The sequence below is a fragment of the Aulonocara sp. 'chitande type north' Nkhata Bay genome, unplaced genomic scaffold (genome assembly GCF_057382095.1).
Source record: "Aulonocara sp. 'chitande type north' Nkhata Bay isolate Kocher_YH1m ecotype deep benthic unplaced genomic scaffold, A_spYH_male_GT1.1 unmapped_scaffold_20, whole genome shotgun sequence".
Taxonomy (NCBI): domain Eukaryota; kingdom Metazoa; phylum Chordata; class Actinopteri; order Cichliformes; family Cichlidae; genus Aulonocara; species Aulonocara sp. 'chitande type north' Nkhata Bay.
Genome location: NW_028234352.1, coordinates 867269 through 892642, shown reverse-complemented (window position 1 = coordinate 892642; position 25374 = coordinate 867269). Strand labels below are relative to the sequence as shown.

Below are 25374 nucleotides of genomic sequence, written 5' to 3'. Positions count from 1 at the left end.
AGAGAAACATGCTGAACATTTGAAGCTTTGCAGCAGAAATGTTCATGTTACAAATACAGCAGAGCTGATCTGGGATCAGTGTGTTCACACCTGCAGCTACAACAAGGTTTCATGTCTCCACACGTCAGCATGTGAACTTTACTCTGACTCAGTCTGAGCAGTCAGACGGCATATTTTTAAAGTTAACACATCAGCACACACAGAGCTGAGCCCCTCCCACCTGTGCTGAGTTTCAGGTGGAGTCCCGCCTCCTTCCAGGAAGCAGCTCACCTGTGTGTCCGTGTTTAGTGTCCAGGTGTGGAGTGGAGCTTGTTGTTGGTGTGTGAAGAAACTGTAAGTTTGCTTTGTTTCCTCCTTTAACAGTTTGTCTTTAGGAACTTTACTGTTTGTTCAGCTCGTGTTTGATTTCTTCACACAACAAACTGTGTGTGTTTGTATTTCTGGTCTCTCCATTAAAGTCAGTGTGTAATGTTTTCCAACAAGGCCGAGTGTCTCCGCCATTTTCTGAGCTTTTGTGATCAGAGTCCGGGAATCAGACTAAACACACTGAATGTGGCCTGAGCTCAACCGGAGAGCCGCTGAGCTCCAGATGTTTTTATTTACACGCACAGCAGGAGACAGAGAGCGCACTTTGTAAATGAATACTTTGTATAGATGTGTGTTAGATACAGGTTCAACATGTCGGTCTTAAAAATACTGCGTCACAAACTGTTGGCTCGTCTCCAACAGGAAGAAGTGTTACAAAACACACGAAACTGAAACTCAACTTAGAACTACAGCTAGATCTGAAAAAAGTTAAAGTAGAAATAAAAACACAAACTAAAACTAAATTATTGAGAATGATCAATGAAATGATTTTGTAAAACTGATTAACATTTTACAGGAAATGGCCTGTTAGTGTTGTTAGTTTGGCTAAAAAAAAAGACTGAGTCACTGCTTTCAAAAAGTTCCGTTTTTATCATAAAATCTACATTAATCTACGTCAGTCCAGCCTCTGACCCCGTAAATATATAATAAATAAAAAATCAAATATAAACTGAAACAAGTAAGCACGGTGGCACGGTGGTTAGCACTGTTGCCGCACAGCAAGAAGGTCCTGAGTTCAATTCCACCATCAGGCCGGGGTCTTTCTGTGTAGAGTTTGCATGTTCTCCCCGTGTTTGCGTGGGTTCCCTCCAGGTACTCCGGCTTCCTCCCACCGTCCAAAGACATCCAGCTTGTGGGGATAGGTTAATTGGATAATCCAAATTGCCACTAGGTGTGAGTGTGAATGGTTGTCTGTCCCTGTGTGTTGGCCCTGCGACAGACTGGCGACCTGTCCAGCGTGTACCCTGCCTCTCGCCCTATGACAGCTGGGATAGGCTCCAGTGCCCCCCGCGACCCTGAAAAGGATAAGTGGCAGCGAATGGATGGATGGATGGACAAGCAAACTCACCGTGGAAACTAACTGAAACTAAACAGAATTAAAAACACAAAGTGAAAAAGAAATGCAAATAAAAACTAATTAAAAATTACAAAACTACAACAACCTTGCTGTCTGTGGATATGTTTCGGGTGGAGGTTTCAGCCACCACAGATGTCTTCCTTCATTTGTCTGTAAGTCAGTGAGATCATTTAAAGATGGTTACATATCTGCCACAGTGTTAATTTAAAGTTCTCACCCTTTGTGTTCAGAGGCATCAGGTGGAGGGACAGCAGAGGACTTTGTTCTTTAAAACAAATTTGATTCAGCAGGTCGGCCTCTGTTAAAAATATCACGAACTGTCCGCTCAGACTGTTCACACTGAAACAAAGATGGAGGATAAAACATGTTTTACATTTCTCAGACTGAACAAAAGTTACTGTATTAAGTTTAAAACACTGTTAATAAATCGGAACATTTAAAGATGCTTCAGTCACGGTTTTTATATTAATAGTAAGTCAGATGTTGAGCTTTGATGTGAAAAAAGTTTTTCTTTTTTCCTGGTGAGGAAAAAAGTTTGAAAGAAATCAGTTTAAAGTTTTATATATACATATTTGATTTGTACGGGACTCATATTTTAATACTAAAGTAAACCTTTTGTCTTCTGTCTGTACAAAATACCAGATATTAAAGTGCAGATGTTACAGATGTTTATATCTATATTTTATTATGAAACAGAACAAATGAACAGTTTAGCACAAACAAACGTTAACATGTAGATATTGTACTAAACTGCAGTGAATATGAACTCAAACTCTGACTTTTAGAAGATTAAACTTTATAGTGACGTGTAGGAGAGGAACAGATGAACACGAACTTTGACATTTGAATACAAACGAGTGATTCTGAGCATTTTTTTTCTCACCTCTCATCATCTTATAATATATTTGCTTATTCTTCATAAACAGTAAAAAAAAATCAGATCAGTGGATCTATTTTACCGTTTTAATGGCAGAATGGACAGAAGTTTTATATCTGTGTTTATTTTTGAGGGGATCACTGTATATCAGTACTGTTATAGTTTAATATTATTTCTGTACAACTGCTTGAGCAAAAAAGCTTAAAGTGTGAAACCAGGAGTTTCCATACTGAGTTAAAAATATTTGCACAGCAGCTCCGAGAACTTTTATCAATATTTCTTTGAATCCTCTAAATTTCATTCATAGGTGTTGGACTGTTCATAGGTCTCAATAAAGTTTGTTTCAAAAGAAAAAGACTGACACAGACACGTCATCCGTCTGTGTTCATGTCACATGAAACTTAGTGGAAAATTCCTTCTTATGCTGCATTCAGGAGCACCAGTAAAACCTCGGTTCTCCAGAGATTAGAAACACTTTGGGTCACGTGAATGGCGGCCATGAAAACGACATTCTTGTATGAGAACCAAGAAATGTTGATTTCTCAGGGAACATTACTGATAATTAAGAATTTAGAGAAAGACACAAACATATTTATTTTAATAAAAGCTGAACCTGCTCAGTGGAAAAACAGAAATGTGTTAGGCCCTAGCAGGGCCTCCTCCTGAAGGTGCCTGTGTGGGAGTGTCCTTCAATGGCTTCCGCCTGAGGTGCCAGCTCTCCCTTTTACACAGCTGACTCTCGTCAGTAATCAAAAGTATTTAATCCCAGGGAAAGGTGAGCTCTGGGCCAGAGTGCCATGTGAGTGGTTACAGCTAGTGAGCTGCTCGCTTTCTTTTTGGTTTACATTTTACTTTATTGACCAACGCCTGAGTTTTGTTTGTTTTCTTAAATGGTGATAGCGGCTTGTCCGTCTCTTAGTTGAGCTAGTTTAATAAAACTCTTTAATTTAACCCCTTTGCCTTCTTGTCTCCTTTTTCTGACCCGGACACTTTTTGTTACTTCCCCCTCACCGCCTAGACCCCTCAGGGGAACGTAACAAATGAGACGAGATTAAATCTGACATCACGAAGTTAAACAGTCAGAAACTCTTCTGAAAATCTGCCTCCTCCCCCCCTGTGCTAAGCTTCAGGTGGAGTCCTGCCTCCTTCCAGGACGGCTGTAAGTTTGCTTTGTTTCCTCCTATAACAGTTTGTCTTTAGGAACTTTAGGGGCTTTTTCTCTCCTCATGAACATGATGTGAGACAGAGGACAGAGCTGCTTGTGTTCTGCTTTTTTGGGTTTCCCTCAATAAGCTGCTCCCTTTATGTTCTCAGTTCTTCTGTATCTAATGTCAGCATGTGAGTCATCTTCAAACACAAGCTGAGCATGTTTTCATGGTAGCATCGGTAGGATTCATGGAAAAAGCACTGATTCAGGTCACTAACCAGGTTCAGGGGGATGACTGGAGTATTTCCCAAACAGAGACATCCTGCGGGGATCTTTGTTCTCTTGTAGACTCTGATATTGTTTCCAATGTTTCCAATAACAAAAGAGAAAATCTGTTTGATTCACTTTTCTTTCTTTCTTTTGTAGATATAGAGATATACCTCTAGGTTAGATTTATTTCTCTGAACCTCCACAGCTGCAGGTGGAGGAGATGGTGTCTCCATCAGCAGATTCAGTGGAAAGGCCGGACTTAAAGGAGGCTTCAAAAGGCTTCCAGACAGGATGAACTGGGCTAAGTGAAAGAGAGGATAGAAAGGATTGTTTTGAACTTTGAATCATATAAAATCATTCCTGTAGTGTATAAATGTATGTATAAAAACATTGTAACATTTGAATGTCACAGCATATCTGAGTGAAGAATAAGTCAGTGTCATTAGCTTGTATAAAACAGCCTCAATTCACCAAAGACATCTTGCTTAACTATAGCTGAGAGCCAATAAGCAGATTTTTAGAGCCCAGATCTAAAAATGTCTAAGAACAGTTGGTTCATAGACTCTTGGTCTGAGGAACAGAATATAGCAACACACTACTTAATCTAGTGAGTAACTAAGTAATGTACTGCATTACTTTTAAGAAAAGCAAGAAGAAGAACCCGAACAGAGCAAATCAGCATGTGAACTTTACCCTGACTCAGTCTGAGCAGTCAGACGGCTTTTTTTTTTTTTTTTTGGAGTAACACATAAAGGTGTGACACACACACACACTTAAATCCAATCTGAAGTGAGACTCAAAGTTCAGTTTGTACATAAACAGTAAAAGAAGCTGCATTTACAGTATTTCACAGAACTGAGTACACTGATTTTCCTGCCTCCATCAGTCTGTGGAGGAGGTGGAGAGGAGCTGCTGCTCTCACTGACACACTGACTGCAGAATGAGCTCAGCTGCTGTTCCACAGTAACTGCTGCAAGGTGGACACATCTGTTTGACCATAACCAGTTACTGTGTCAACAGCTGTTGGAGGTCAGGGGTCTTTATAATTACAGTGCAGGTGGATATGCATCCACCTGCATGAAGCGCCTTGAGGTGACTTTTGTTGTAATTTGGCGCTATATAAATAAAATTGAATTGAATTGAATGTAGTGTAGAACTGAATTAAACATGCTGACGTTATCTGTTTAAAAATCCTTCATTACAAATATTGGATCTGCTTCAACAGGAAGTAATTATGACAACAATACAAAGGTTTTTGGGTTTGATATTTAGACTGACTTAATTAGATAAAGGTAAATGGCCTGTATTTGTACAGCGCTTTACTAGTCCCAAAGGACCCCAAAGCATTTTACACATCCAGTCATCCACACATTCACACACTGGTGATGGCAGCTACAGTGTAGCCACAGCTGCCCTGGGGCGCACTGACAGAGGAAACATTCCACAACGGCAACACAACATCAACACAAGTACAGAAACAAACTGTCACTTCTAATTTTTCTTATTAATAGTGAATCAGTGTGTGTCAGTGAATGCATCGTGTGTGCTTCAGGCTCCATCTAGTGGACTGATAGCAGAGCAGCTGATGGCAGCTTCCTCTGCCTCACACTGCTGTCTGACTGCATCCAGCTGACACTGAGATGAAGCAGGAAAGAAGCAGCTGATATTTGGACAGCACACATGATGAAAGGAGGATTTCAGCTGATGTGCACATGAATGATTTGTGTTTCCTCTGCAGGTAGAAAGTGTGTGTGAGCTGAATTGAGCAGCATGGATCAGTGTGAGGACAGAGAGGAGGGAGTCCCTCCCTCTAAAAGCACTCTGTGTGGGGAACATGAGAGCCAGACCAAAGCTCAGAGGTGAGATGACCATCTCTAACTGTCCATGACTCTTCTCCATGTCACAGCTCAGCACTCACATCACTGCTCCATCATTATTCACAGGAACCAGCCTGGACCTCCACCCAGCTCTGTGTCCTTACAGAGTGACTGGTCTGCTGGTCGCATCATTGATTTTAAATCCCAGCCTGTGTCTGCTGCAGAGAGGTGAGCTGTTAGCAACATGAACTCTTTGATTAAACTGCTCGATGTTGTTGGATATAAACTACAAACACGTCGTTCCCTCAGTCCCATTTAAACTGTCTTTTAAAACAAGCCTTTGGTTTCTAAACAACTGAAAACCCACTTCAGCAAACAGGAAGTGATCAGAGCGTCCGTCCACTTCCTGTCAGGCCCTGCAAACATTTCATATTGAAGAAAAGTAGCTGATATCTCACATTTTTACTCCACCACATTCAACCATTTTGACATTTTACAGCATGAAACTCTTGTCACATGACTCCTGTTATGTTATAGAGTCATGTGACCACCAGGGAGGGATTTGTATGGATGAAACACATTCAAATCAATCTGATTCATCAATGGAAACATTTTTGGTGTAAATGCAGCAACACTGAAAACGCTGAAGATAAAAACACAACAGATGAAATATGAACAAATCGAGGCTTTGAATACACGTGTGTGTGTTTGAGACACAGAGATAAATGGATTGTGTGTCTGTCCTATTGCTGCATGAGGGTTTTATTGTAGATTTTGTGCGTGTACACTTTTGACCACGAAGGTGTTGAAAGGGCGTGAAACAGTTGGAGGCACAAGAGTGAACACTAGTGCTGTCAGTAGATTAAAACATGACTAATTAATGACACAATCTTCTGTCATTAATCCTGATTAATCACAATTACTTGATCAATAGCTGCAGTTACATTTTTCCAACTTTATATTTAAGCCTGTAACAGACGTTTACACCATATAATGAAGTCAATGCAAAATAAACACAAAGAATGTTAAACGCTTCAATTCAAAGAGACTTTGAATAGTTTTCAGTCTTTAACTCAGCTTCTCTGCTGTAAATACAACTTTGTAACAAACATATATACTAAAAGCTAAGTGTGCACTAATATATAATAATATATAATCTATATTACTGCTGTTAATGAAAATGTTTAATCAGACTCATCACAGGGTTACTGTGGATTAATTTGGATTAATCACCATTAAACATCATTTTTAATGTAAACGAATCAAAGTTCATTTCATGAGCAAACAGACTCGAGAGAAAAGGGCAAATTTACACACTTAACATGTTTATTGAACATGTAAACATTGATTAACCTCCTGAATGAGCCGACCCCCCCAGGGACAGTCCTGCATGCTAATGATGGGCTCTGCTCTGTACCTGCAGGATTCTGTCAGCCACAAACTCCTCAGCTGATCCTGAATCTGAGCCCATCTGTCAAACAATCATTTTCTTCACAGGTCTGTGGAGGTGGCACTGATCCTGCAGCAGTCTAACACTCTCTGTCACTCTTCTTCAAGTCTTTGACACGAGGAACCAAAACTATGTTATTAACAACACTAACAGGTCTGCAGTTTGTCCACTTGGCAGTTGTGTCATCAGTGCTTTGCATCGTTGTGATATTTTAAGCTGGAAGTGCTTCGGTGAAAAGAAAATTCCTTCTGTCACGATGTGCAGAATCCTTCATGTTGGTCGGCTGGTCCGTCTTGTTATTTTTTTAATGCTCAAACTTTCTATCGAGAGGTCAGTGTGTGTTTGTCATCTTCTATATTGAGCTGATTGGTTCAGCTGCCCGTCACTAACAGATGTGCTGCTCATCTGCACGTGTGCAAAGGTAACTCTACTCGGACAAACTGCTCGAAGTGCGTTGATAGAAACATTTCAGGGATTTTGAGTCGTTCTGCTCTCCAGATGTGTCGTGTTAAAGGTTTTTATCATGTTAATCATGATTGAATTGAATTGAATTGAATGAATGCTTTGTTGGCCATATGCAGTTTGCCCCACAGAGGAATAGGACCCCCCCCCCCCCCCCCCCCCCGACTTACACATGATGTAACACATGATAACAGATGAACCCCTAACCCTAACCCTACATGTTAATTTTGACAGCACTGGTAAATCCTTTTTAATGTTCTTCTGTCAGATCATTGATTAGACTCGACTCCAAATACGAGACTCAGAAAACTCAAATGAAAACTCAAATCAAAGCCATGAGAAAAGGACTTCTTGTGTTAGAATGAAAACATATGGAAGTGGTCAGGTTTCAAACACTCGATGAATCTGCTGCACAGTTACATTCAGTGACCTTTGGCCTCCTGAGAGCATTAGTTGATGGTTCATCACAGTTTTCTCAAAGTTTCCTCTGAGCTTCTGCAACATCATCACTTCCATCACTGATGAAAGAAAGTTCATAGAAAACAGAAAATATATCTTCACAATCTGAGAGTCTAAAACTTGACAGACTTGATTCAGATGAAGTTATTTGAGCAGAAACTCCTGGAACTTTATCCTGTTTTGATCTGATCCTTCATGGTTCCTCCACAGAGTGGACCAGCAGAACTCAGAGGTTACCAGTGGTCAGTCTGCCCAGCAGCATCAAACACAGCTGGACTCCATATTTATGGTCTGTACATGTACAACAACTACTGTTACATCTGTTCTGTTCACAGTCATCTCCATGCTGCTCTTTGGAGACCAGTGGATTGTCTGTAGGGCTGAGAACAAAGTACAAATACTTCATTTGTTCTGTCCTCACTAAGCGTTGTCCTCGTGAACGTAGACTCAGCTATACAGACAGCTAAACACTCTCCTAATCAAAATCCAGGGAACAGGCCAATGTGTTGAGTTGGATGATTTAATAAGGAAAAAGTGTGAAACTGTTGACAAAACCAGAAATAAACCAATAAAAATGTTGCATCAACATACAGTATAACAAACACATATTCAAAAATATGAACACAATATTTATCTGCTTAGTGAGTGCCCGAATAAAACATCAAATGAAATCACACTCATGATCAAAACGTTAAAGAAACCACATGGCATATGAGCTAGCTTAACCTTACTAGCTTAGGTTATACACGCATTCAAATTAAATTCTAACTACAAACTATATCACGCCTTCACAACAAGAAAGAAAGAAAGTGTGTACATTATTGTACTTTATTGAGCCCCGTGGGGAAATTGCTCTCTGCATTTAACCCATTCACTCAGTGAAGCAGTGGGCAGCCATTGGGCGCCCGGGGAGCAGTGTGTAGGGACGGTACCTTGCTCAGGGGTACCTCAGGGTAGCTGTTAAGGGGAATCGAACCCCCGACCTTCCGATCATGGGGCAACCACTCTACCTACTGAGCTATCCCTGCCCTATAATAATGCACACAAGTTGTCTCAGTGATAACAAACAATATTACTCACAGATGATGCCGTTTATCAACTTGTGAAGGCATGGATGGCAACAGATTAACGGAGGTGAAACTGCCTCTGGCTAGATCTTACAGAGTAAAAAAAAAAAATACACAAAAACAACCACTAGAGGGCAAACTGCTGCAGAACAGAAAATGCCTAATGCCAGCACACTCCCCACCTGACATCCCTAGGATGTCAAACTGCACATCACCTGACAGAGTTTCTCTGCAACAGGAGTATAACCTCAGACACTGGCCTTAAGTAAAGTTTTGGAACACTGTCTCTGAAAACTTTCACCTCGACCTTCCTGACCTTTCCATCGTCACTTGGAAAAGTCCTTGTGATCAGTCCTGTGGGCCAGTCATGTCTCTTCAGTGAATCGTCTTTCATTAGAACAACGTCTCCGTCCATGAGATTAGGTCTCTCCGTTCTCCATTTCTTTCGACCTTGTAGACTACTGAGGTACTCCCTTTTCCACCTCTCCCAGAATGTGTTGGCCATGCTTTGAACCTGATGCCACTGACGTCTGAAGATATTACTATCATCAAAGTTACCAGGAGGAACAGGGAGTACAGCAATCTTCTGAGTTAGCAGCATAGCAGGAGTGAGGATGAGAGATTCGTCTGGATCTGTGGACACTGAAGTAAGTGGTCTGGAATTGACAATTGCAGTTACCTCTGCCATAAATGTTGTCAGGACCTCATGTGTGAGCTGAACAGACCCAAGCTTGAGGAACATTGCGTCAAGGATCCGACGTGTGACACCGATCATCCTCTCCCAGCTTCCCCCCATGTGTGAAGAGTGGGGAGGGTTAAACAGCCATACACAGCCCTGATCAGACAGGTAGTTGGACACTTCCTTGTTGTTACAGCCTTTGGGAGTGATCCCAAGCTCTCGACAGGCTCCAACAAAATTAGTACCACAGTCTGACCTTAGCTGTTTGACAGGCCCTCTAACTGCAAAGAAGCGTCTTAGAGCGTTAATGAAACTGGATGAATCCATTGATTCGATGACCTCGATGTGTATGGCACGCACGCTCATACATGTGAAGATGATTGCCCAACGCTTACTGTTGGCTAGCCCTCCACGTGTCCTCCTTGAGGTGACACACCATGGTCCGAACACATCCAATCCAACAAAGGTGAACGGAGGATCTGTACTCAAGCGATCAGCAGGCAGGTCTGCCATTATCTCCTCCTCCTCTCTCCCACGCAATCTTCGACATGTCACACAGTTGTAGACCAAACTGCTGACAGACCGTCTTCCTCCAACAATCCAGAAACCAGCACTCCTCAAAGCGCCTTCCGTCAAGTGTCGTCCTTGATGGCTGACTTGCTCATGGCAGTGTCTGATAAGCAAGGAGGTAACATGATGTTTACCAGGCATGATAACTGGCTGACCCTCTTCTGCTGTGAGCTGTGACTTTTTCAGTCGTCCTCCGACGCGGAGAAGACCTTCAGAATCAATGAAAGGACAAAGCTTGCTGAGAGAACACTGTTTAGGGACCTGACCTTCCTTTTGTAAGCAGTGTATTTCTTCTGAATAGACCTGCCTTTGGACAGCAAGCAAAATTCTGATCCTTGCATGATGCAGCTGGTCTGGACTGAAAAGCAGCTTGCAGTTGTGCCAACCGTGGCAAGGACCTTCTTTTGCTGCCCTTGTAAAGGAATAAGCAATGTGGCAGAGCCTGGCAATAGCTCTGGTGAGTGACCTCCAACTTGAAAACCGCTCAAAGCGTTTACTGCCCAACTGAAATGACAAATTTGTGGCACAAGTCACTACTTCTGGACGTAGTTCCACATCTGTTGCGGGTTCAACTAGGCTGAAAGCTTCCTGTTTTAAGTGACAATGTTGCTTGTCTACAAGAAAGGCTGGTCCAGACAACCAGGAGGAAGCTGCAAGCTGGTTAGCTGGAATCGCTCTAGTTGCATGGTCAGCTGGGTTGACATCAGAAGGAACATAGTTCCATTGGCTTTTGTTGGTTGAACGTCTTATCCTTTGTACCCTGTTATGAACATAGACGTAGAACCGTCTAGAGTCATTAAATATATACCCAAGTACTACTTTACTGTCTGAGAAAAGCTTGATGTCGTCTACCTGAATGTCCAACTCTGCAGACATAACCTCTGCTAGTTCCACTGCAAGAACGGCTGCACAGAGCTCAAGCCTTGGGATGGTGATGTCAGGCTTAGGTGCCAACTTTGTTTTCCCAAACAGGAATCCAACTTCGCTATGTCCTGCAGCATCTGTGACTCTCAGATAAGCAACAGCAGCAATAGCTTTGGTAGATGCATCACAAAAGATACAGATCTCCTTGCTCTGAGCTGTGGAGAGTGGGACCGTTGTGTAGGCCCTTGGGATCTTCAACTCTCTTAGGTCTTGAAGAGATGTACACCACCTCTGCCACTGTTCAAGCTTTTCTCGGGGCAGTGGTGCATCCCAGTCACAAGTCTCAGTGGTGAGTTCTCTCAAAATAAGGCGGCCCTGAACACTGAAGGGAGCAGCGAACCCCAACGGGTCAAATAAGCTGTTGATAGTATACAACACACCCCGACGTGTAAAGGGTTTTTCTGCGCTGTCCACATGGAAAGTTAGAGTATCTGTAGCAAGGTCCCAACCAAGACCCAGGCTGCGCTGCATGGGAGGGGAGTCCTGACCCACGTCCAGGTCTTGCAGGTTGCTAGCTAGATCTTCAGCTGGAAATGCCCTCATGACCTCAACACTGTTAGACACAATCTTGTGTAGTCTGAGGTTGGATTGCGCTAGCATGTCTTGTGCACCTTTCAGCACTTTGATGGCATCTTCTGCGCTGAGGAAAGATTTCAGGCCATCATCAACATAGAAATGTCTGTGCACAAAGCTCCTCACTTCGGGTCCATAGTCCTCTTCACCCTCCATAGCCGTCCTCTTCAGGCCATAAATGGCCACAGCTGGCGAGGGACAGTTACCAAACACATGAACCCTCATGCGGTACTCCAGCACTTTGTCATCAAGTTGGTGGTTACGAAACCACAAGAATCGGAGGTGGTCCCGATGATCCTCCCTCACTAGGAAACTGTGGAACATCTGTTGAATGTCTGTCATCACAGCAACTGGGTCCGTTCTGAAACGCATGAGAACCCCAATTAGGGTGTTGTTGAGGTCCGGGCCTTGTAAGAGCACATTATTCAATGAGATGCCTTTGAACTGTGCGCTTGAATCAAAGACGATCCTTATTTTTCCCAGTTTCTGGGTGTGATAGACACCAAAGGAAGGTAAATACCAATACTCTCTGTCAGGCTCTAGTGGAGGAGCTGGCTCAGCGTGTCCATTTTTGAAAATATCCTCCATGAAATCTATGAAATGATGTTTCATCTCCGGTTTCCTATTCAAGGTACGGCGAAGTGACATCAGTCGGCTGAGGGCTTGCTCTCGATTATTCGGTAAACGTGGTCTTGGACTACGAAATGGCAGGGGAGCCACCCAGCTGTTGGAGTCATCTTTCTTGAACTCCTTGTTCATGATGTGGAGGAAGATTTCATCTTCGATGGAGGGTGCCAGCTAATCATCCTCTTTTGAATGGCTGAAGACCAGCTCACCTAAGCTTGGCTGACTGGAAGTCAGTGTGTCGGAGGATATTAGCTGTTCCTCTATGAACTTTTCTTTGCAGATGATCCTGTTCTCACAAGGCTTGAAGTAGCTTGGTCGCCCATTCTCAAGGACATTGGTCTTGAATGTGTTGACAGTCGGCCGGTGAGCCCCACCAAGACAGACGTCACCGACTATTACCCAACCCAGGTCCACTTGTTGGGCATAAGGTTCGTTGTGACGGCCGTTACGCTGACTGCGCACTTTGTGAACTCGGATGATGTCCCTCCCAAGTAACAAAAGTATCTCAGCTGACGCATCAAGAGGAGGGATCCTTTCAGCAATAGACTTGAGATGCTTGTGGCTTTGGGCAGCTTCTGGAGTAGGGATTTCGTCCCTATTATTGGGAATCAGGTTGCACTCAATAAGAGTCGGCAATGATAAGTGCAACTGTCCATCAGCTGACTCCACCATAAATCCAGAGGCCCTTCTTCCAGCAGTCTCTGTGATTCCTGAGCATGTTTTGAGGGTATAGGGGGAAGCCTCACCCTGGATGTCAAACATGTCAAAGAATGCTGATCTGGCTAGCGACACATTGCTTTGGTCATCTAGCATCACGTATGCCCTCACCTTTTGGTCTGGGCGACCCTTCGGATACACACTGACCAGACAGATTTTGGAACATGATTTACCTTTAAGACCCTCACCACACACGGCTGTGCATGAAGAGGCTGCTATGTCAGTGACACACCCGATAGCCTCCCCACCATGCTCTGCAGAGGGTGGTCTGGAACTTGGAGCCCAAGGTGCCGGTCCAGGATGGAGTGCTGCGATGTGCCGGTCGCTGTCACACTCAGAGCAGTGGGTGTCAGCTTTACACTCTTTAGCTTGATGAGTTGCTGAAGCACAACATTTAAAACATATGGAGTGCTCCACCAGGAAGCGTCTTCGCTCTGCAAGTGATCTTTCTCGAAAGCCTCGGCATTTCCTGAGGGAGTGAGGTTTCTTGTGGAGAGGACACTCTCTGTCCAGATCAATGGTGAGTCCTTTGGAGGACTGAGAGGTGGGGGGGTTTCCTACCTCAGTTTTACTTACGGATAAAGGAGGTTTGGATTTCCATTGTTTGGAGAAGGATCCGTCACCTTTGAATGCAGCTGAACTAAAGTTAGCAAAAGCAAAGCTAGGATCATTTCTCATCTCTGCATGGTTATACACAAAGTCCACAAAAAATGAGAAAGGGGGATATGGAACTTGGTGCTCCCTCTTATAGCGAGACCCCTGAGTTATCCACTGTTCTTGGACGTTGTGGGGCAGTTTCTCCGCTATAGGGTTTATTCCCCTTGCAGTGTCTAGGAAGCTGAGCCCTGGCAAATATCCCTCTTGCTTAGCAGCTTCGATCTCTAGGAGCAGGTCTCCGAGTTCTTGAAGCTTCTGGTGATCTCTATTTGAAATCTTTGGGAAGTGGTTCAATCTATCGAAGAGAGAAGCTTCAATGGCCTCTGGAGAGCCATAGCACTTGTCCAGCCTTCGCCAAAGCATGTTCAAACCCATGAATGGATTGTTGACATAAACTGCCCTTATTCTCTTGGCGTGGTGTAGCGACTCCCCACCAAGCCACTTAATGAGCAGGTCCAGTTCTTCACTAGGTTTGAGGCTAAGTCCCTCCACAGCGTTAACAAAGCTAGATTTCCATGACAGATAACTAGCAGGCTGGTTATCAAACACTTTTAGTCCAGCGGTGACAAGGTCTCGACGCGCCAGATATACAGCTAACTCAGATACACCTTGAGCCTCCAGTGGTGAGCCGGGTGGAAGTTGGTTTGTTGAGTCTGTGCAGCGATGTGTGTGCATGGAGGGGACATCTCTATCTGTGTTAAAAGACAGAGGGTCAGGGCGATTCTTTCTCTGGTTGCCTGGGTGCAGGCCTTCAGCCGAGCAAGCAGAAGGATACGGCTGTTGTGTGTCACGTCTGACGCGATGAACTTCGGTATCTGGGAGGTGTCTGTGTTGTGGTACAGAAGCAGCAGCCTCTGTTTCTTTCTCATTTTGAGCTAAAGCATAACTCTGCCCTGAAGAGAAATGTGCTTGGATGAACTCACCAGTTCGCTGTAATGACTGCTTCATTGCTTGAGCATGACTGGCTTTACTCCCAAGGTCACGTGTCTAAATCTGCAGCAGCCTCAAACACTTGAGCCTCTGCTGAGGCAGCCTCAGCTTCACACTCTTCTTTTAGTGCATTCAATGTAGCCTCTATGCGTGCTTTCTCCACTTGCATGTCTATTTGACGTTTTGCATAGGCTGCTCGCGTGCGTGCAGCTTCCGCCTTGGCACGAGCTTTAGCAGCAGCGGCACTAGCTGAAGATTTATTTGAACTTTGCTTGGAAAATGCAGCTGAGGCAGCACACTCTGACCTAACCTCCAGGCTCTGAATATCGGCATCAATAGGGTTTGAGCTGGACATCGTCTTCAAATCCCGTAAAAAGATACAGAAGAAGCGAACGTAGCCTCTTTGATGTTTTTCTTCTACTTACTGGTTACTGGTGGCGAAGAAATAGGCTGCCGAGATTCCTTCAAAGCTTGATGTGATGGTGCATCTTTTCACTGTTCTGTCTGTATAGCTGAGTCTACGTTCACGAGGACAACGCTTAGTGAGGACAGAACATCATTACATAACCTAATAACTGTTTTCAGGTATCTGTAGTTTACTTGAGTAGTAACTATTTTTTACTTCGTACATTTTTAAACAAATATCTGAACTTTCTACTTCTTAAAAGTAGAAACGTCCTCCAAAGACCTGCTTTCTTTTTTACTATCACTTTTAAGTTAAATGAGTACTTCAACTTTTACTGGAGTAGTTTTTAATAGTAGTAGTTTTCCTTAAACACAAGTACAGACTTGGTGTACTTTGCTGATTCTTACAATGATTCAGTTCTGATTCACAAATTCAGTTTTGACTCAGTCAGAAATATTATAATCATGATTATTTATCTTGGATTTCACTGTTGAAAGAACCTGTAAACCTTGTAAAGTAAAAACATTTAATTCCAAATGATTTGAGTCTTTCTCTGCAACTACAAATTCCATGTAAACTACTGTGGTATAAAAACAAAGCTGAGACTTCATCAGAGGTGGAAACATCAGGTTAAGGATCCACACTTTGTGTTTACATGTTTTCATGATTACATGATTTCACTCTGATTGGCTCATTCATAATTATTCTGTTCCAGCTGCTGGAGGACAACATCATCACTTTTTTGAACGAGCTGAAGAAGATCCAGAAGGTTCTGAGTCCAGATTACCCAGAATGCTTAGAGAGTCAGAGGGAGGATGAGGAGGAGAGGAGCAGAAAGGCACTTGTGACAATCACAGTGAACTTCCTGAGGAGACTGAAGCAGGAGAAGCTGGCTGAGCGTCTCTATTGCAGTAAGAGCATTTCTGTAAGCGTTTAAGCTGATTGATGACTACAACAGTCATTAAACAACCACTGCTGTCCTACCGAGAGACTTCAAAGCTCATGTGGGCAATGACAGTGAGTCCTGGAGGGGCGTGATTGGGAGGAACGGCCTCCTGGATCTGAATCCGAGTGGTGTTTTGTTTTTGGACTTCTGTGCAAATCACAGTTTGTCCTTAATGAACAGCATGTTTGAACATAAGGGTCCATAAGTGCATGTGGCACCAGGATGCCGCAGGATGCTGGACAGACCTGGCACAACTAAACGTGCGTGTGAACGCCTCACAGAGGCCCTGGTCTGCAAGACCTTGAACATACACCTCTGGCAGAGCTTCAGCTGCAGTCTGAGGCAGACTGGTGCTCTACTTGCACTGTGTATAGTGCGGGTGGAGCACTGCTGACGTCGACAGAGAATATTGTCGGGCGGTGGAAGGAATACTTTGAGGACTTCCTTAATCCCATTGGCTTCCTCCTCCTGTAGAAGAAGCAGAGGCTGTGGATGAGGGGATGACTCGCCTGTCTCCGGGGGCGAGGTCCCTAAGAGAGATAAACGACTCCTTGTTGGGTACACTGGAAACCCGAATAAGTCCAGTGAACTCAACATTTATGAGGAAACTGATTATATAATAGTTTTAAAGTTAACTTACAGTGAACTTGTAGTTTTTAAGTAAGTTAAAAAATATGACCTGAATAAGATCAAGGAATTGAACTACCTCCAACCTGTAACTTAGTATTTAAGTAACTTACAAAGTTTAATTTCACTAAACTTGTATATTTTACTTTATTTGAACTTTATTTCATTACTTTACTAACTTAAATATTATAACTTATATAAACTCTAATTACCTATTAAAGCGCATGCTAAGTCTAACCCTTCATAGACAGGGTCTTTCTGTAAAGAAAGAAAGCTGAGACAGATTTGCAATTGCAAGTTTATTTCTACAAAACTTTACATACTTCTGCATTTGGACATGTTTTTAGTGCTTATTGTACAACGTGTACAGTGAAAATGTTAAACAATATAGTGCTTCAGCCTTTTCTTTGGCTCTCTTTTAAAAATAATTCTGGAAACAACATAAAAAAAAAGTATCAGCCTGATGCTGTTATAATTTAATAAAAAACATTTTTATAAACATTTAAACCAAATAAATAGTCTCAGTCTACTCTTTAGCTTTTCCCTTAAACTTCAACATAAATAGTTTTTTTTATAACAAATAATCTTTTTTCTCCAGTTGTTCCCTTTTAAAACTTTTAAAAATAGAAACATTTAAAACAAAAAATATGTATGAGCATTTTCTTCCACGTTTTCATTATAAGACTAAGTTAAATAGAACACCCACCATATAAAAAAAGCTATCTAGAGGCATGTTTGTCTCAGTCTGTCTCAGGCTGTGGGGAACAGATAGCAGCAGATGTCCTAAACCTACAGATCTTTGTATGAAACTTTACTACAGTTTAGTGCAACTAGTCATGCGAGCCATCAACTTCAGTGGAACAGTTTGAATTTTGCCAGCAGTATAGTGCCAGCACCTGTACGTGCTACTCTGGCAGTAAAAGATTGTTTTTGAGGCGAAGAAGACATGGTTTCAACTGTTTACCATCCTCAAGGCCCATCATGAATTTCTGGATGAATGTGTTAACCAGGCTTTTTGGATAGTCCAGATGTAAGACATAAAACAATCGGAACAACAAGACAAATGCATCAGCCCACTTGGGAATGTCGCCAACCACAAGCTCATCTTCCACTACAGCTGCTGCACTGACTACAACATTATTAAAACACAATAAAAAAAAAAAAACTTACCTCGGAGCTTAGCGATAACTGTGTTTAATGCTCAAATCCCACTTCAAGCTGTTAGAACGAAAAGAAAAACCACAACTGAGACAGCTAGCTTAGCCCACATTTACACCGCAGCGGTTATTAGGTTAATATGTAAAACATATTTCGCCAAAACGTAACCATTACCATATCACAACGCTTATGGTGAAAATAAGTAAACCACTGGCAATAATAATTCCCAACAACTGGTACGTGGCTGCCACTGGCATTTTAGGCAGACCCAGGACACAATGGAAACATTATATCTCTTGGCTTGCCTGGGAACACCTTGATGTTCCCCCAGACAAGCTGGAGGAAGTGGTCATGAAGAGGGTTGTCTGGGCTAATCTGCCTAGGCTGCTGCCTCCTTGACCGGCCCTGGATAAGCGGAAAAATATAAATGGATGGATGGATGACTAGAACATTTGTTATTGTCTTAAGAGATTGACCAACATGTAGCCAAATATCCATGCTTTAAAGAAATGAGACGTAATGTTTTGCATTCTTTTTCCAGAACATTTTCCTACGGTATGTCAACGTAACCTTAAATCCACCCTGAAGAAGAAGTTCCAGTGTGTGTTTGAGGGCATCGCTAAAGCAGGAAACCCAACCCTCCTGAATCAGATCTACACAGAGCTCTACATCACAGAGGGAGGGACTGCAGAGGTCAATGATGAACATGAGGTCAGACAGATTGAAACAGCATCCAGGAAACCAGACAGACCAGAAACAACCATCAGACAAGAAGACATCTTTAAAGCCTCACCTGGAAGAGATGAACCAATCAGAACAGTGCTGACAAAGGGAGTGGCTGGCATTGGGAAAACAGTCTTAACACAGAAATACAGCCTGGACTGGGCTGAAGACAAAGCCAACCAGGACATCCAGTTCATATTTCCATTCACTTTCAGAGAGCTGAATGTGCTGAAAGAGGAAAAGTTCAGCTTGGTGGGACTTGTTCATCACTTCTTTACTGAAACCAAAGAAGCAGGAATCTGCAGCTTTGAAGACTTCCAGGTTGTGTTCATCTTTGATGGTCTGGATGAGTGTCGTCTTCCTCTGGACTTCCACAAAACTACAATCCTAACTGACCCTAGAAAGTCCACCTCAGTGGATGTGCTGCTGATAAACCTCATCAGGGGGAAACTGCTTCCCTCTGCTCGCCTCTGGATAACCACACGACCTGCAGCAGCCAATCAGATCCCTCCTGACTGTGTCTGCATGGTGACAGAGGTCAGAGGGTTCACTGACCCACAGAAGGAGGAGTACTTCAGGAAGAGATTCAGAGATGAGGAGCAGGCCAGCAGGATCATCTCCCACATCAAGACATCACGAAGCCTCCACATCATGTGTCACATCCCAGTCTTCTGCTGGATCACTGCTACAGTTCTGGAGGATGTGCTGGAAACCAGAGAGGGAGGACAGCTGCCCAAGACCCTGACTGAGATGTACATCCATTTCCTGGTGGTTCAGGCCAAAGTGAAGAAGGTCAAGTATGATGGAGGAGCTGAGACAGATCCACACTGGAGTCCAGAGAGCAGGAAGATGATGGAGTCTCTGGGAAAACTGGCTTTTGATCAGCTGCAGAAAGGAAACCTGATCTTCTATGAATCAGACCTGACAGAGTGTGGCATCGATATCAGAGCAGCCTCAGTGTACTCAGGAGTGTTCACACAGATCTTTAAAGAGGAGAGAGGACTGTACCAGGACAAGGTGTTCTGCTTCATCCATCTGACTGTTCAGGAGTTTCTGGCTGCTCTTCATGTCCATCTGACCTTCAGCAACTCTGGAAAAAATCTGCTTGAACAGAAACAAATAACCTCCAAGAGTTTTAGCTTTTTAAACCAAAAAGAATCTTTTCACCAGAGTGCTGTGAACAAGGCCTTACAGAGTCCAAATGCACACCTGGACTTGTTCCTCCGCTTCCTCCTGGGTCTTTCACTGCAGACCAATCAGACTCTCCTACGAGGTCTGCTGACACAAACAGGAAGTAGCTGGCAGACCAATCAGGAAACAGTTCAGTACATCAAGGAGAAGCTCAGTAAGAATCTGTCTGCAGAGAAAAGCATCAATCTGTTCCACTGTCTGAATGAACTGAATGACCGTTCTCTAGTGGAGGAGATCCAACAGTCCCTGAGATCAGGACGTCTCTCCACAGATAAACTGTCTCCTGCTCAGTGGTCAGCTCTGGTCTTCATCTTACTGTCATCAGAAGAAGATCTGGATGTGTTTGACCTGAAGAAATACTCTGCTTCAGAGGAGGCTCTTCTGAGGCTGCTGCCAGTGCTCAAAGCCTCCAACAAAGCCCTGTGAGTAAATCTGTGATCATGTTTATTTTTAAAATGTTGATTAAAAGTGGTCATAGATTTCTTCCATGACAGATCCATGTCCTAAAACCATGAGCCAGCGTAGTTGTATAGTATAAAAGAAAAAAGGAGAACTTTTGACCACAATATTGTAACTTGAATACTTTTGATACAGCCTTTAAAAATAAAATTTATGAACAGAATCGGTGACAATGGGCAGCCCTGGTGGAGCCCATCACCCACCGGACTTATTGCTATCAAACGTATTGCCGGCTATGCCAACCAAGCTCTTGCAGTGGTTGTAAAAGGATCGAATGGCCCGTAGCAATGGCCATAAAATGTTTCTCAGTTTTATTATTTTCAGTCACATCTGTTTTTGATTATTAACTGAATATTTTAAAATTCAGGCTTTTTATGTTATACAAAACATCATATTTTCTTATGTCTTGTATTGATTCTGAAGGAATAGTTTTCATCAGTATCGCAGATACCAGCCTGAATTTTACTTTGTATTGGATCAGAAAGGAAATCAGTGGCATCACACATCACTTACAGCAACTTCAGTACCTCTTCATTTTAATAAACTGGGGGAGGTGCACCAAGATTCAGTATGAGATAAAGAATTATTTTTAACTGTAAGGTTGGAGAAATCTGTTGTTGGAAATTGGAAGAACAGGTCATCTTAAAAATCACTGCATTGTAGTTTTATTCAGGCCCCTTCAATCTGTGATCGCTGTTGCTTTGCATTGTAAATGCTATTATTACAAAAGTCACAAATATTAGTGTATGTGTGTGTTGTTGGGTAATAAACCAAAGGAACAGAATCTACCAGCACCTCACTGATTTCTGCTTAAAAACAACAAAAAAGCAATAAAGCTCTGATTTGTTTGGTTGATCTTCTCTCCCTTCCCGCTTGATTTCAGACTGAGTGGCTGTAACCTGTCAGACAGAAGCTGTGAAGCTCTGTCCTCAGTCCTGAGCTCCCAGTCCTCCCGTCTGACAGAGCTGGACCTGGGTAACAACAACCTGCAGGATTCAGGACTGAACCTTCTGTCTGCTGGGATAAAGAGTCAATACTGCAAACTGGAAACGCTGAGGTCAGATCAAGCAATATCGATTTTTCTTTTCATCAATTAACATCATTTAATCAATTTCATTTGGAAAAAATTAACATTGAGCCAGTGTATTTTTTTTTTTAATGAATCCATGCAAGTCACAGTAAACTGCCACATTTGTCTTTTGTAACATGAGGCATAAGGATTCCAGCATGTCCTGAAACAGTGTTGAAATATTGTAAATGTAGTAGCTCCTCATGGCACCATGAATATACTTGAACACAAGTGTTTCATGTCTTCTTGTCATCCTTTCTTCAGACTGAGTGGCTGTAACCTGTCAGACAGAAGCTGTGAAGCTCTGTCCTCAGTCCTGAGCTCCCAGTCCTTCCGTCTGACAGAGCTGGATCTGGGTAACAACAACCTGCAGGATTCAGGACTGAAGCTTCTGTTTTCTGCAGTGGAGAGTCCAAAGTGTACGCTTGGGATTCTCAGGTCAGGATTCAGTCTTTTCTGATGATGATTTAAAACCTGAGTCAGGTCGATAAATGGCTTACTCATTTACAACAGACATGATTTGTTAAATCACCTTATATATGTGTGCTTAAGTTTTGTGGTGCTCTGATTTATTGCCCGTGCTGTCTTTCAGTTCAGCTTTGTCGAGTCTCTGGTAGGATTTCTTTTACATGACCTGTGTAAAAACAAAACAGGAAACACATTAAGCTGAAGTAAGATGCACAATTTGACAAATGAGGCACAAATAATGTTGCTGCTTTCTGGAAAGTGCGTCTAAGAAGACCCAATGGAGAAAGTGAAGAGAAAAATCAAAGATTAAGAAGAAGAAAATGGCAGAGGCAGTTTCTCTTGGACTGCCTGCAGATGGGGCGAGACTCTAGAAACAGGGATGATTGGAGAAAATGTAAAGAGGCCATATGATAAACAAGGAGATGAATACTCTGGTGTTCTGGGGATAGTGGGAGTGAGAGGGAGAGATGCCAGTAAATGATTTCAGAGAATCAGAGCTAAGAAACCAAAGCAAGTGGGAAACTACAAACATGTGGACAGACTCATAATTAGGCCAAAGACACATTAAAACAATTATTACAGGTTTAGAAACGGATGGATATGAAGGAGCTTAGCATGAATTTGCATTGAGGAAAGAATAGCAACGAGCATCAGAGGAAACAGTTAGGAAAACTAAAAGGATGTACTGGCAGGAATACTGCAGTACTTTAGGAAGAACTACACCAGTTCAGAATGTGTGGAGTACAGTAAAGAACATGAATGCAGACAGGAAACAACAGCAGCTGTTGTAAAGTAAATTCAAACTCCTTCATTAAATGCAGCTGGTTGAGTTGAAAACAATGGAGACTGATTGTGTTACGTTGTTTATTCTCTATAGAAATGGAGCAGAAGGAGTGCATGCAGAGCTGGACGTGGGCTGAATATACATGCGTGTATCTGTGTTGTCTGTGAGCAGAGAAAACAAAGCGCTGGAAATGTCCAGTGTATCATAAGCCAGCCAGTCCTGTTACTGCAATTCACTTCTTCACCAGAAAGTGTCACCATCAGGCTTCAACAGCAGTTTCCAGTATTAATAGTGTTAATGAGCTCCAGGTAGTATGGATGGGAAAATGTAGAGATGCTGGGCAAACAATATGATCAAATCCACAGTGGGAATAATTGAAGTGATGACGGCAGGTGTAGAGAACAAAAATGAATCATATTGAAATGTTAAATCAGGAAAATCCTGGAGAAGAGGATAGTTCTAATGTTCAGTTTGTAATGTTTGAATTCAAAGCAGCTCTTAAGTGCATAAAAATGACTTCACCTGGGAAGGATCAGGTGTGTTACATCATGATGAAGCAGTTAGAGGAGGCTCTGCTGCTCTTCTATAATAGAATATATCAGGAAGCTGGAAAGAACTGTGAAAGCAGGGAAAGACCCCACTAAGACCACAGGTTATAGGCCTACAGCTCTAACACCTCATCCAGGGAAAGTCATGGAAAGACTGTCAGTGGACAGACTGATGTATGTGACTGAAAGAAGGCAGCTGTTTGCACCTTCTCAGCAGGGGGAGGAACACCATGGACCCAGCAGTCAGTTACAGTCAGAGATGAGGAAAGCTCAGTGCATTAGGAGATGAGGTGTGGTTTGTATCAGCCAACTTAAATGATGGAAATGAAGGAGCTGTTCCTGGTTAATATTCTGTGTTTGCTAACAGTACCACAGACCCAGGCCTAATCTGTCATCTGTTAACACGTCCAACATCTCCTCATTTATTGGTGGATAATCCACTAACTTGTTTTAATGCACAAGTTCATGTGATGTGTGTGGCTCGCTGCTGCTGATACAAAGTTGGAGGTAAACAGGTCGGCTAAAAAAGCTGAAGGGAGATGGCTCATAACAAATGACCGTCACTTTATTAGGTCACGGGTGAACTGTACCTGAGACAGTGGGCACTGTGTACCGAATAAAGTGTCAGCCATGGTAAATGTGTTTCCAAGAGGAGAAAACCAGCTGGCAGCAAAGGCAGGGAGGTGTCCTTTCCACCTAAACAGGAGAGGAATATAAAGATAATGAAGGTCACGGTTTGTATTTCATTCAGTACAGTGATGTACTGATCTAGGATCAGTCCAATCATCAGCAGTTTGATCCACGTATGGATTGAAGTGTGTTTGTGAAAATGTTGGACTGTTCCTTTATCAGTGTGTAACAGTGTGTGTGTGAGAGCCATGTAATGTCCATGTGTGCATGCTGACTGTGCTGCTCTGACCCCCCTCCTCCTTTCAGGGTGGAGCCTGCTGGAGTCCGATGGTTGAGACCAGGTCTGAGGAAGTGTAAGTGTGTTTTTAATGGGATTCATGAAAACAAAGCAGCACACATTCAACCATCTTCATCATGTCAGGAGTCATCATCAAAGTGTCAATCAATGAACAGATGATGGATCAATAACTGCAGCTGGATTGTGTTTGTTCTCTCCATCAGATTCCTGTCAACTCACAATCGACACAAACACAGTGAACACAGAGCTCCAACTGTCTGACAACAACAGGAAGGTGACACATGTGAAGGAGGTTCAGTCATATCCTGATCATCCAGACAGATTTGATGGTTTTTATCAGCTGCTGTGTAGAAATGGTCTGACTGGTCGCTGTTACTGGGAGGTCGAGTGGAGAGGAGACGTTTGTATATCAGTGAGTTACAGAAGCATCAGAAGGAAAGGAGACAGAGTTGACTGTTGGTTTGGATACAATGATCAGTCCTGGAGTCTGTACTGCTCTGATGATGGTCCTCAGTCTGTCTGGCACAATAAAATACAAACATCCTTCTCCTCCTCCTCCTCCTCCTCTGTCTCTAACAGAGCAGCAGTGTATGTGGACTGTCCTGCTGGCACTCTGTCCTTCTACAGAGTCTCCTCTGACACTCTGATCCACCTCCACACCTTCAACACCACATTCACTCAAACTCTTTATCCTGGGTTTAGACTCGGTTCCTTGTATCCTGGTTCCTCAGTGTCCCTGTGCTGAGTGGAGTGTAAAGAGTGTCTCCTGTTACAGAAACACTCTGACTGTTGAACAGATAGTTCAGTCTGTACATGTCTGTCTCTTTCACTCACAAACACGTTTTCAGATTCATGGATTCTTCCTCTTCAGTCACAAACAAACAGGAAGTGATGTCACATGTGTTCCTGTCCACACAGCAGAATAAGTCTATTGCTGACAGTGATGTACAAACAGAGTGAGCATTTCTGAGGCCCAAAATAAACTGAGTAGTTCACTGAATGAACAATGGACTGTGAGCTCAGTTCCTTCATCATTAGTATGGATTATATATGTATATGTATTATATTAGTATCATATATATCAGGTGCTGCTGCTTTCAGTCATTGTGCAAATGTGCTGTTTGTAAGCTTGTAAAGCTGCAGTCAGCTGAGACTGAAGAAGTCACCTGATCAGTGAGCAAACGTTTCTGAAAACGTCCAGATGAACAGAATCAACCTTTTGGGATCAGCCAGCAATGCAGCATCATTGTTGTTCAGCTTCAGAGGTTTGCAGGAATGAACTGATGAGCAGAAACAGCTGCAAAGTCCAAGAAAATACCAGCTGGAGTTCAGCTGCATTTGAAGAAGTCAAAGAAAAGTAAGGATGGCAAAGGGCGACGTTTTCTTCCAAAGAGCTG

The 25374-nt window shown here is 42.9% G+C and overlaps 2 protein-coding genes across 2 annotated transcripts in view; one reads left to right on the top strand and one right to left on the bottom strand.

The window, feature by feature from the left end:
• The window catches only part of LOC147300656 (uncharacterized), a 423782-nt gene that overhangs the window by 297552 nt on the left and 100856 nt on the right, over nucleotides 1–25374 (bottom strand). The window lies entirely within an intron of this gene.
• LOC147300660 (protein NLRC3-like) lies at nucleotides 253–24280 on the top strand. Its single transcript, XM_086285020.1, has 9 exons — nucleotides 253–333; nucleotides 5477–5597; nucleotides 5682–5783; nucleotides 8137–8215; nucleotides 15792–15987; nucleotides 18349–20143; nucleotides 21064–21237; nucleotides 21514–24032; nucleotides 24181–24280. The coding sequence occupies exons 2-8, from the start codon at nucleotides 5509–5511 to the stop codon at nucleotides 21707–21709; spliced, it is 2631 nt and encodes an 876-aa protein (XP_086141146.1). The 5' UTR covers nucleotides 253–333; nucleotides 5477–5508; the 3' UTR covers nucleotides 21710–24032; nucleotides 24181–24280.